The following is a 12,707-nucleotide window of genomic DNA, read 5'->3' as shown; positions in this document are numbered from 1 at the left end:
AAAATAGCTCATTCACAGCTCAATTCTGCAACTCTTACTCATGTTGAGTAGCACTCACTCATGTGATGAGTGCAGTACTGCAAACTCCAAACATTTAGAAACCTCCCTGCACCCAAAACAAAAAGACCAGGCAAAGGACACCACTTCTCTCTTAACTCCTGAGGTGTCATTCTGTCCCTCTCCATTCTCCTCTCCAACTTTCCAGCCCTCCCCTCTCAGTGTCGTTACCCCCTATACATATATTCTCTCCCTTTCCCCTCAGTCACCCACACTCTCCCAGCATACCCCCAAATCTCCTTCCCTATGCCCATTTTCCTTTACAGTCTCTCTCAACCCCCCCCCCCCCTTCATATTCCTTGGATAAACTCAGCTGCCGCCGCCACCATACTTTCCCCTGTCCCCTCACTGTCTCTTGCCTGGGCTGCATACAGGAAACAGAAGCTACCATTTTAGCTGAGGGCATCTTGGGTTCAGTCACATGAAAAGCAATGGGAGACAGCAGCCATTTTGAAGCATTTTGCTGCCTAGCTTCTAGAGACAAGAATTTTTTTAAAAAAACAAACCAAACCAAACCCTAAACTTGTAAGATTTGTGAAAATATCATGAGAGCTGAGGACTTTGATAGTCCCTAGAGGGCTGCTGGCCTGACTATATGTAAAACAGCATAAGAAAGGATTGCAGAATAGGGCCCTTTAATATAATTTTCCACTATTATTTATGGCAAAAGTTATCCAGGAAGGATCCTTGAGGCAGCTGAACCGGCACGGATCCATGACATAGGTGGAAGGGAGTACTTCCGGAGCCCACAAAGGGGGTCCACATTGCAAAGTCCAGCTCCCCAAAGGAACTGAAGAATCACCACACAGGTGGGTTAGCAGGGGGCCAGAGAAGGAACAGAAGCCCAGAGGTGGGGGATCTACCACTACACGGCCCCAGTGGCCACATGGGGAGAATCAGAGATGGTTGGAATTACTGTGTCAGGGCTAGGGTTGCCATTTTCTAATCGCACAAAACCGAACACTCTAGCCCTGCCCCTTCCCCGAGGTCCCACCCCCTCCACCCCCCGCTCACTATATTCCCCCTCCCTTGGTGGCTCACTCTCCCCCACCCTCACTCACTTTCACTGGGCTGGAGCAGGGGTTGGGGTGCGGGAAGGGCTCTGGCTGGGGATGCGGGCTCTGGGTTAGGGCCGAGGATGAGGTGTTCAGGGTATGAGAGGGGGCTCTGGGATGGGGCAGGGGATTAGGGTGCAGGTAGGGTGAGGGCTCCAGCTGGGGGGGAGAGGCTCTGGGGTGGTGCTGGGGATGAGGGGTTTAGGGTGCAGAAGAGCATAAGAACGGCCATACTGGGTCAGACCAAAGGTCCATCTAGCCCAGTATCCTGTCTTCTGACAGTGGCCAATGCGGTGCCCCAGAGGGAATGAACAGAACAGGTAATCATCAAGTGAGCCATTCCTTGTCGCCCATTCGCAGCTTCTGGCAAAGAGAGGCTATAGGGACACCATCCCTGCCCATCCTGGCTAATAGCCATTGATGGACCTATCCTCCATGAATTTATCTAGCTCTTTTTTGAACCCTGTTATAGTCTTGACCTTCACAACGTCCTCTGGTAAGGAGTTCCGCTCAGTAAAGTTGACTGTGTGCTGTGTGAAGAAATACTTCCTTTTGTTTGTTTTATACCTGCTGCCTACTAATTTCATTTGGTGGCCCCTAGTTCTTGTATTATGAGAGGGAGTAAATAACACTTCCTTATTTACTTTCTCCATACCAGTCATGATTTTATAGACCTCAATCATATCCCCCCTTAGTCACCTCTTTTCCAAGCTGAAAAGTCCCAGTCTTATTAATCTTTCCTCATGTGACAGCTGTTCCATACCCCTAATCATTTTTGTTGCCCTTTTCTGAACCTTTTCCAAGTCCAATATATCTTTTTTGAGATGGGGGCGACCACATCTGCATGCAGAATTCAAGATTTGGGCATACCATAGATTTCTACAGAGGCAATATGATATTTTCTGTCTTATTATCTATCCCTTTCTTCATGATTCCCAACATTCTTTTTGGCCGGAGGGGGCCTCAGGGCTGGGGCATGGGCTTCCCTCGAGCGGCTCCCAGGTAGTGGTGCAGCTGGGCTAAGGCAGGCTCCCTGCCTGTCTAGGCTCCGCACTGTGTCCCGGAAGAGACCAGCAGGTCTGCCTCCTAGGCAGGGGGCCAAGAGGCTCTGCACACGGCTCTTGCCCACAGGAACCGCCCCCCAGCTCCCATTGGCCACAGTTCCCAGCCAATGGGAGTGCGGAGCCAGTGCTCTGGGCGGGGGCAGCACGCAGAGCCCCATGGCCCCCCTGCCTAGGAGCTGGACCTGCTGGCTGTTTCCAGGGTGCAGCGCAGGGCCAGGACATGTAGGGACTAGCCTGCCTTAGACCCACAGCACCACTGAACAGACTTTTAACGGCCCAGTCAGCGGTGCTGACCGGAGCCGCCAGGGTCCCTTTTCGACCAGGCATTCCTGGCAACCCTACTCAGGGCCTGCCACTCCACAGATCAAGTGAAGATATCTTCTACCCCACCCCTTCCTGGAGCCCCTACAAAGCCTAGCCACTTATCCCCAAGTACTCGATCATTTCTGGAGCGTATCTTTCTAAGTCCAATAAAGTGGTCTCATCATTTTGTTCACCTGCACACGATGTTTCCTTATTTAGCAGTGATTTTATTTCCAGTTCCCATTAGCTGCAGATAAATGAGTTTCGAAGCATAATTCTGACCCTTAAAAAACTGCTCCCGGTTTAAGAACCACTATAAAGCTCTACTGCTAACCTCTCTGCACCTTCTTTCTACACTAATTCAAAACAATAAATAAGATACTGTAATTCAAACAGAAAAGGATTAATTTTATATACCGTTTACACACAAACCTGATAGATCTGGCAGGGAAAAAAAATGAAAGCAAGGAAGCTCCCAGGGGAGAATGATACTGATCACGTCTTCCTATCTATCCTCCAGCAACACAGCGAAATGTGGTGCATTAGGGAAGCAATTAAGGGGGCACCTCACCTGTTGTGGTTTCAGAAGCACATTACACATTTAACTCTTGAGTAGCAATTACTCTGCTGCTATGGGAGGCAGTGAGGCCTTGCAGCTAAAGCACTGAATTGGCACTAAGGCTCCTGCTCTGCCAGTGGCCTGCTGGGTGACCTTGGGAAGTCACTTCGCCTCCCGGTGCTTCAGTTTCCCCAGGTGCAAAATGGGGATAACAATACTGGCCTCCCTTGTAAACTGCTTTGACATTGTTGTTGTTTTAGGATCAGATTTTAAAAGCACTTAAGTGACACAGGAACACAAGTCCCATTAGAAATTCAGTTTTTTTAGGGGATATATTCTCTTATGTCACCTTGGTGTTTTTGTAAGGTTCCCCCTTTAGCCTGGTTAAATCAGACTAACATTAATAAGATCAGTATCTATTTCTTACTCTTATAAGCCTCAAAAACATTCTAGTAGATATTGTTTAGTTTCACTGAATGCTGATTGTATGCTATTTTTCTGCCTAGAATGATATCTTACAACCAACCTAAGCCTTCCTAAGAATACAGATTTATCCTGGAAATAGCTACAGTTAAGTGTGATTTCAGCCATTTTCCATGGGGCTCTGCATGGGCTCACCAACATGCAACAAATTGCCGAATTAGGGCCTGTGCCTGAACCCCTATTTGTCTGAACAGTTATCTGGTGTATTACATACTGTATGTCTATCTATGGTTAAGGCAGATCATAAGCTCCTCTGGTAGGAACCTTGTCTGTTATGTGTTCATAAAATACAGTGCATGCTCTAAGTAATAATAAAATAATAAATATAGATCCTCCTACATAGTCACTTGACTGGCAGTCTGGAAAATTACAGCAATCAAAGGGCTAAAGTGCTCAAAATAAACAGTCCAATTTAGAGATTCAACAAAAATTCAAATGAAATGTATTGTTCTCAGCATGGAATACAAAGCTAGGTCAATTACCAACTTGCTGTGTTGGCTTGCAGGATAGTTTCTGACTTAAGAATTGGGGTAGCTGTATTTCAAAGACTCCAGCTACCTGAATTAGCAGGACATGTTGTTTAGCTTTGCTGCAGTTATATGCACTCTTTATATAGTTATATACACTGTTCCCACTCCTAACACCAACTCTTCCCACCAGTCTCTTATTGTATGTATGCCATTAGCCAGGTGTGTAGCATTTTTGGATTCTTATGGCCTCATGTTTATGCCCTCACCACAGCCAAAATAACATTATCTTTGTCACCCTGCTATAAACTGGAGATAACATTTGCTTAATATGCACATCTAAACTTACAGCCAGGCTGGCGTCTGTGCAGGAAAAGGTCCCAGGATTTCAACTTCATCTTCGCTCGACTGACAACAGCTACAGTCAAAACACTTCTGACAACAATTTCTACAAGTCCATCTGCACAGCAAGAGATCCAAGAGTCTAGAGAGCAGACCCTGAGGCCATTGGAAACCAAAGAATAAGATTACAAACAGTAGATCATCGGTGAGAAATAACACTCAGCTGTATTTATGTTTTGTGTCTGCAGCAGAACATTTGGAACTATATTTATTCCATTTATATAAACAGACAAGTGCCGTGCAGTTACTGGCACAATCTCACTGAAGCCATAACTAGGCAGGGAAATAAACATTCACTGCAGGTATTTTCTTTTATAGAATTATTATGTACGTGGGCGAGAGAGCGATTTACAAAACACTATGCCATAACAATATGCTAGAGCAGAAACATGCCCATTATTTCACCCACATTAACAAACTAATATATCAACAAAAGCATGGCAGAGAGAAGAAAAAACTGAAGACCTCAATTTAATTTCACAAGTTGTTGCACAGCTGAAAAAACCTAACACAACAATATGAAGGTATTTTAATACTGTAGACATGTAACCATATGATATTAATATGCTCCATACATGCAGTATTACAGCCTCAAATTTGTCAGCAAAATGTATCAGCCTAGGTACAAAATCTTGCCTGACTTTTACTATGATGATTAATTTATTGAAAAAGCTAATGATTTTTTTAAAAAACGTTATTTGCCCTCGGTGAGTATAGAAGTGCCCCGGAGAACAGAATTCTGTATGGTGGCAGTAGTAACTCCCTAACAGTGCTATTACATTTATTACATGCACACACGTTATATATATATGTAATAATGTACACAGGTTAATGTATACACTTAGCCTGTGTATATATGTTTATAACATTATAACGTAACATATAAATATACACAGGCTAAGTGTATACATTTATAGCAAGGGAGAAGTACATCCCAAGAAAGGAACTGTCTGAGGAAGCCACAGTTCCCTTCCTTCTCCCCCTTGCGTCAAGAGCGTATAAACTTGCTGGTGGCTTATACCAACGACAAATAACTACCCCACTCCCACCACACCCTCTAAGCTCAGCTTGCTGGTGCACTGGAGAGAGAAGGAAGGAGGCATGAAGCCAGGGTTCTGCTCATTCCCCATCCACCCCTACCCACCTTTCCCAGGTAAGGGGTGGGGGGAGAAGAAAGTGTTTGTAAGAAGGCTCGCAGAGCAGTACATGGGACACAGACAGACAGATTCTAGCTATCTGTACTCAGTGATAGGTGAAAACCCAGAATGCATTATGAAACCCTCACAAAGTCAAAATTTGAGAATAGCCTTTTTAAAATTGTACTAGAAATTATTGAATTGTATCATGTTTGCAGAGTTCAACACTGTCTGTACAAGGAAGCAGTCCGCACTCACTGGGAGGCCTTCACTGGGAGCACAGGGCTGCAGAGGACAGTAGCAGATTGATAGTAAAACAAATTTTTATTCCACACCTATAAAAAACTGAATTTTTCCGGTATTCGAAAAGATTAATTTTTCTATAAATGAACCCCAGAAATCAGAAAAGCCACAAAGCAAGGAATCTGGCGTACCATCTATACCTACGGCATTAGAAAAGATTCAGAAAATGCAGGACAATCTCCTCTGGACGATGAGATGAGACAGAATAGGGAATGAATCATCAGATTAACTCACCTCATTTATCGGTTCCAACTGTCCTTTTAGATATCCATGATGAAGCAAAGGGGAACAAAATGAAAAAGACAAAACCAGTTTAGCAATGCTCAAATAACTCTAAATTAGCACCAGCCAGAGAACAATTTCTTTAATTTCTCAGGACATGCTATTTCCCAAGCTTGTCGTAATTAATTTTAGGGGAGGGGGAAGAATCTCCTGAAGGAGCAACAATGTCGTCTTCTCCCCTTCCCTTCCTGCTGCTCACCCTTCCCTAGGAGGATCCCACCACTCTCACTCACCCCTGTTTACAGCAAGAGAAATGTATGTATTGCTTCTGCTACCATCCCCCTCCCAGGAGACATCATGTGCAACCACACTCTTCATGTGTCCCTAGGAAATTACTTCATTTCTACAACTACTGTATTTACTGCATCAGTAGCAAACCACATCCTGGTCATAGATACACTGCGAGCTCCTGGTAATAGAGACCCTGATCTCAGTTCAGTTCTGGCAAAAATGGTTGCAACTCCAGAGATATTAAGACCAACAGTTTCAGAAGTGGACACTAATTTTTGAGTACTCCCATTTCTTAAGGGGCTTGCTCTCCCAAAAGCTTCTATTGGCTATACTCTATGGAAAACATAGACAACACAACTTTTAAAAAAGAAACTAGATTAGATTAGATTAAATTTAGCTCTACAATAGCTTCCATAGAAAGCATTTTAACACAAACATCCATCGCCATGTTCTCACAGACCATTGCTTAGTGAAAATTCCGCCACCTGTATGAGGTAAGGATTGCAAGGACAAAAGTGCTGTATTTTGATATGGCTACACCCAAAAATCATTTTAAAAACCCCAGGGTTCTATCATCCCCCAATTTACATACTAAGGTCCACACAAAACTGGTGTGGCTTATTCCAAGCCTGCACTAAAATTTCTATGCTGCATTAAACCGGATCCATTGGATTCATGCCCTGCAGCCAAACAGCCCAGCATGTAGTGTGAGAAAAGGCCATGTGGCATGAGGGAATGGGGTGTGGTAACTCCAGGCAGGCCTGTATCAGACAATCCACCTGGCTAAAATGTATCTGTCGTGCAAGAGAAGCACCAAGTAAAACAACCTAGATCTGCTTTAAAATAAAATAGGTCCTTGGGCAGCCAGGACCCCAGGAACATGAGCAATGCTACCCACAGACTCCATCATAAAGTAACTGGAGTTCCATCCTGACTGTGTGCTCAAACTCCCGCACACAGCCAGGCACACAGGAGTGACGACAGAGACTACAACAGGCAGGAACTAATCACCATAGCACAGCAGAAATAAATGAACAGCCAGTGCCATAAAATACATAAATGCACAGATCCATGAAATAAAAGCAAACACGAACAGCTGTCTGTGTTCATGCCAGTCACATGCAACAGGGGGACTAGCTCTGGGGGAATGACAAAGGTTTATAGAGTACAAATGATGTGATTGCCAGCAGGTGCTGGGTAAGCTCAGTTGGAGTTTAAGAACATGGACAGTAGAACACACCCAGGACATAGAGGCAGCCATGACATTGGCCTAGTCCACTGGGAATGCAAAAGGAATACCACTCAAGTTACAGCTGCTGAGCCTAGGCTTATTGTACCAGATCTGCCCACTCAAGGTCAACTAGGGTGACCAGACAGCAAATGTGAAAAATCAGGACAGGAGGTGGGGGGTAATAGGAGCCTATATAAGAAAAAGACCCAAAAATCAGGACTGTCCCTATAAAAATCGGGACATCTGGTCACCCTAAGATCAACTCTTCAACCCAGGAGCATAATCCATTTGGGAGTCCTGGTGCCATAAACAAACCCCCATCACAAAACAACACATTGTATGTGTATGGTGGCCTAGGGGCCCCTGTATAGTCATTGCTGCTTGATGACCTTGCTGACAGCTGTTCCTTGCTACCCTGGTTTCCAGAATCTGCCATACATGGGGCTGTTTTTGCTATCTTTACCCTTACACTCCCTGTGCCCCATATGCTGCTGTGCTTAGCTGTTCCCTGCATCCTCCAAATCAAGTGTGACCAGCATTTTTAAGGTGGGTGATATTGCACAGCCAGGGCTCGCTTTTTCTGGCATGAATATACGTACATACATGCATGTATGGACATATACATGTCCCCTCTGCTTCTGTACACTTTGGTCAGTTGGGGATGACAGGGCTCCAGTACTACACCACTGATATTACAGATAGAGGGCAAAGAACATTAAGGGTGGCATTTTCAAAAGAGCCTGGCTTAGGAACACAACTCCCAATGAAAGCCAATGAGCCTTGTGCTCTTAAGTCACTTATGTACTTTTGAAACAATAAATCGTAACACTTCACACACACACAAAGCCTGACCTAAAGCCCAGTGAAATCAATTCAAAGATCCCTACTGACTTCACTGGGCTTTGGATCACCATAGTATCTTTCATCCCAGGATCTCAAAGCACTTTTTAAATATTAACTAATTTGCAGTCAGTACACCCCTGGGAGGTAGGTCACTATTGTCATGGTCATTTCAGAGATGAGAAACTGAGTCACAGAGAGGGTGACTTACCCAACAGCATTTTACATCCACTGTGCACAGATGTCACTGTCAGTGACTATGCAAGGCAGTGGAGAACCAAACCAAGTCATTGGCAGAGCTCAGATAAGAAGCCAGATTTCCTGGCTAACATCTTCCTGGAGTTTTTAAACCATAAAACCATGGGTATCAAAACTCATTCAGGGGAGCAGGTGAAATTACATTTTTAATTATACACCATGGACCCAGTTTACAGCATTACGGTCTCATATACACAACAGCCTATCCACCAAAGAGCTCCTTCTACCCTGGCACAATTACACGATGGACAGGCCAGGCTGGGAGTAGTGACAAACCTTGGGGCTCGAGGCCCCCTGCCCATCTAGCTCCCAAGAGCCCCGGAAAGTAAGGACAGCTTTAAGTGAGTGTTGGTTTTCATGGCCTTGGGCAAGTTGAGTGGGTCCCTCTTTTGAAGTTCATAGTTGGTGAAGTTCATATGTCGGTATACCACATTGGGGTGAGGGTCCCTGTGTCTGCGTCCACAGCAGGTCCCTTTATTGGTGTGAGGGCCCGCGTTTCAATCTCTGCAAGGATTCCCATATGTGTGGGAGCCCCCACTTCTAGGCTTCCACGGTAGGGGGAAGATGTCTCACGTAGGTGGGGTTCCTGAGCCTGCGTTCTCAAGGGTCCACGTGACAGTGTGAGGGGCACATCCCATCCCTGCTGGTGTTTCACAGGAGTGTGAGTAGCAAGGTCATCTCACACTCTGTGGGAAGCTCTGTGCCCTTTCATTACCTTCTGGCTGGCTGATTCCTGAGCCTCCCAGGCCTCTTCCAGAGGCTGCCCTGCCTAGTCCTCCTCCCTCAGCAGCAGCCACCTAAGCTCAGCTCAGGAGCAGCATCCATGGTAATGCCAGCTGGATGGATGGGGGAGGAGTTGGTAAAGGATGCCTGGCTGCTCCTACTCCCGTCTCCCTGCCCGCTCTTGCTCCTACTCTGAATTCAGTCCTAGACACGGAACAAGCAGTCAACAGCTGGATCGCTGAACATGCGATAGAACAGAAGCAGAGGCAGCTGCAAAAACTGTTGCTCTGCTTCTCTTTGTGCCCTATATATGCCACTCTGCACGAAGGCATCACAAACCTCTCACACACATAGGAACTCACATATATGCTGACATTCACACGCACAGACCATGCACAATCCCATACACAGACACACACACGCACAAACATAAGCCCACCTAAATACATACACACACACTCCCCCCCCCCCATACATACAATCCCCTCCATAGACACAAACACAGTCAGGCCCATACATGCGCCACCAGTCAGATGCACAAACGCACAAGTTCGTACAAACAAGCACAAAAGGGGATGTTCAGATTCATTCTTAAGAAGGAGGCGAGTTCCAACCACAGGCAGGAGTCCCCCAGACCCTTCTCCTGTACTACTCCACAAAGTGTTTCCAACAACCCACCGTCCTGGTCTGAATCGAGATGCATCGGCTGACCGCTGCTATTAAACAAATGCAAAAAACCGAACCACTCATGCCTCAAGGCTTGTGTATGTCACGGGAGAGCTTCACCTTTTCGGCAACCACCTCACTCGCACACCCCGGTTTACCGTTAAGCGGGAGGGGGAAATCACTAGCCTGGGCTGGATGAACATGCAGCTAGTAAATGGAGGTGAGCGCTCACCCAGGTTAGAGCAGACCCGGTCTCCCTGGGGTCCCCACCCCGGCAAAGAGGACATCGCCTCCCCAGTGCTGTCCAGACCTACCTGTATATACGCCATCCTCACTAGGTATCACATTAGCTCCCAGCACAGCCCGAGCACGGCGTCTCTCTCCCCTTTGCCCTCCACAGCACAAAAAGACGTGACTTGTGTGCTAGATGAGCACTGACCGTCCCCGCTCCCCCGGCTGCTCGCTGCCTCTCGGCGCCTCCTCCCCAGCGCGAGGCGGGGGGGACGCGGTCTGGCTCGCTGGGATTTCGGGCAGGTTGTGCCTGGGGCCCCGGGCTCCCTGTGCCGCGCGGGGCGGGGAGGGGAGGGATGGGCTCTGGCAGCCTGTCACCCGCTGCACCCTCCTGGGCATGGCTCGGGCTGAATTTCCCCAGCTTGGGCAGCCGCGGCCGCCACCCTCCCTCTTCCCGAGGTCGCCATTCGCCTCTCTGGGGGCAGCCTTCCCGAGCTTCGAGCCTCCCAGCCCGCGGCCCGGACCGTCACCCCCTCCGCCCAGCAACACGTGGCGCAGAACGAGACCCAGCCGGAGCCCGACGCCTTCCCCCGGGGACGCCGCACTCAGCGCCGGGGCCGCCACGGAGAGCGACTGGGGCACAGCCCCGGACCCAGCAGCGCCCCCTGCGCTCTGGGCAGCTGGAGCCCAGAGGGGACCGGCCCCGCCAGGGGGCGGCGGCTGGTGCTGCCGCCCCGGGGAGCCGCCAGGGGGTGGAGGGAGGCTGCCGCGGAGGCTCCCAGTCCCGCTGGAGTTCGCAGAGCCCGGGCAGGCGCTGGGCATGGTGAGACGCCGCGCCTGGTGAAGGGGGCGAGAAGCGGGGGAGCTCTTGGGTCGGGGGCAGGCCCCCCAGAAGGGCCCCGTAAATCTGGCCTGTGACTCTGCCTGCTGCACAGGATGGGAGCTCAGGGTGGAAAAGGAGTGAGGGGCTGAAGGAAGCTGATGCCGTGCGATGGGGGAGGGATCCCCTGGCACCTACACGTGCAACAGAGCCGATGGAACCACCTGCCACCAACATGTGCTGCCAGTCTGCTAACGTGTGCCACGGGCGGGGGAAATCCCCAGAACTTATGCACTAGTGGGACTTGGAGGGAATCCTGCATGTAATGCCACTCGGGAACTCACCAGGAGCCTGTCACATAGTAAAAAGACCTTGAGCCAGTGCTGCTAACTCCAGGGTTTCACACATTACCTGACTGGTCCCAAGCCCCTAGCACATGTTGGTGACAGGCAGTTCCGTAGGCTGTGTTGCATGTTAGGTGCTGGGGGATCCCCCACCACATCGCTCACCTCAGCTTCCTTCAGCCCCTCCAGCTGCTGCTCTCCTGTTAGTGCCTGAGAATCACTACTTTCATTGTTGTTCGTTTTAAAGTAAGTTTCTAGCCCTAGGGGCTGTCGAGAAATAGTTGAAAACGTGACTCCTAAATGCCAGAAGGCAAATAAAAAGAACCCAACATTTATTATATTTATAATCTCTCAATTGTCTAGGGGAACCTGACACATGATTTTTAAACACTTGGATTAGCCATACTCATTATTACAATGCAGAATGTACTCTAGGAAACTTACACACTGTGTGTAGTGGGAAGGGGCATATAATTACTGAGGGAACAATCACAGTACAGGCTGTTTGCAGGGGTGCCCGAATGGGAGGGTGTCACATATGGAAGTTAGGACCCCCTTTTCAGTCTCCTCTGTGTTAGGCTAGCCCCATTTTGACCTTTGCATGGGACTCCATGTGGGTGTTGTGGATGCACAGACAGACGGGCCCAAAGATCCCAGGGAGTGTGTGTAGAGTAGACCCCTAGGTTTTAGATTCACAGAGATCACTGAATTAATGCAGGAGTCCTCCTTTCAGTGCTCAAGGATGAAGGGGGCTACATATAAATGTGGTTCTCAAGGCCCCACATGACCTCCCGAGGAGCACTTCCATGCTGGCATTTCAAGGATTGCAGGCTACGAGTCACATAGTTAGCCAACAATATCAGGAAGCTCTGCCCTTTCATGCCCTCTGGCTGAGTCCCAAGCCCCTTCCATTTGCATCCTGCCTGGATCTCCACCTGCTGTCCAGCAGCTGCAAGCTCCCCTCAGCTCAGCAATTAGGAGAAGTATCCATGGTAACACTATGGATGGGGGCTGGGGTCGTTGCTAGAGCACCCCTCGCTGTTCTGACTCCCATCTCCCAGCCTGCTCTTGCTCACACACCAAACTCAGACCCAGAAACGGAACCCTGGAGTTAACAGATGGATCATGGCACATAGAGAAGCACCAGGAAGTGCAGCAGGGCACAGTTGCCCACACAGTGCAATAAGGCATCAAACATTTGTCTCATCCACACACATATATACAGACATTCATACACATAAACAACAGCTAC

The 12,707-nt window shown here is 48.2% G+C and overlaps 1 protein-coding gene across 8 annotated transcripts in view; it reads right to left on the bottom strand.

Annotated features, from left to right (window-relative positions):
* Positions 1–12,707, bottom strand: part of SYT17 (synaptotagmin 17) — a 111,745-nt gene that overhangs the window by 64,210 nt on the left and 34,828 nt on the right. For 2 of the 8 annotated variants that reach the window (XM_037910985.2, XM_007064376.3), the window contains exons 2-3: positions 6,064–6,081; positions 4,338–4,486 (exon numbers count right to left, since the gene is read on the bottom strand). The exons of 1 other annotated variant lie outside the window; for it this stretch is intronic. In XM_037910985.2, coding sequence (XP_037766913.1) covers positions 4,338–4,486; positions 6,064–6,081 — 167 coding nt within the window. Of the gene's footprint in view, positions 1–416; positions 464–4,337; positions 4,487–5,960; positions 6,087–10,374; positions 10,966–12,707 lie in introns of those variants that run through there. 5 more of the 8 variants (XM_007064377.4, XM_043524532.1, XM_043524535.1 and 2 more) reach the window with 5 other exon arrangements.

Source organism: Chelonia mydas, chromosome 10 (genome assembly GCF_015237465.2).
Source record: "Chelonia mydas isolate rCheMyd1 chromosome 10, rCheMyd1.pri.v2, whole genome shotgun sequence".
In the NCBI taxonomy this organism is placed as follows: Eukaryota; Metazoa; Chordata; order Testudines; family Cheloniidae; genus Chelonia; species Chelonia mydas.
The sequence above is the reverse complement of the archived record's forward strand: the minus strand, read 5'-3'. Positions and strand labels throughout refer to the sequence as shown.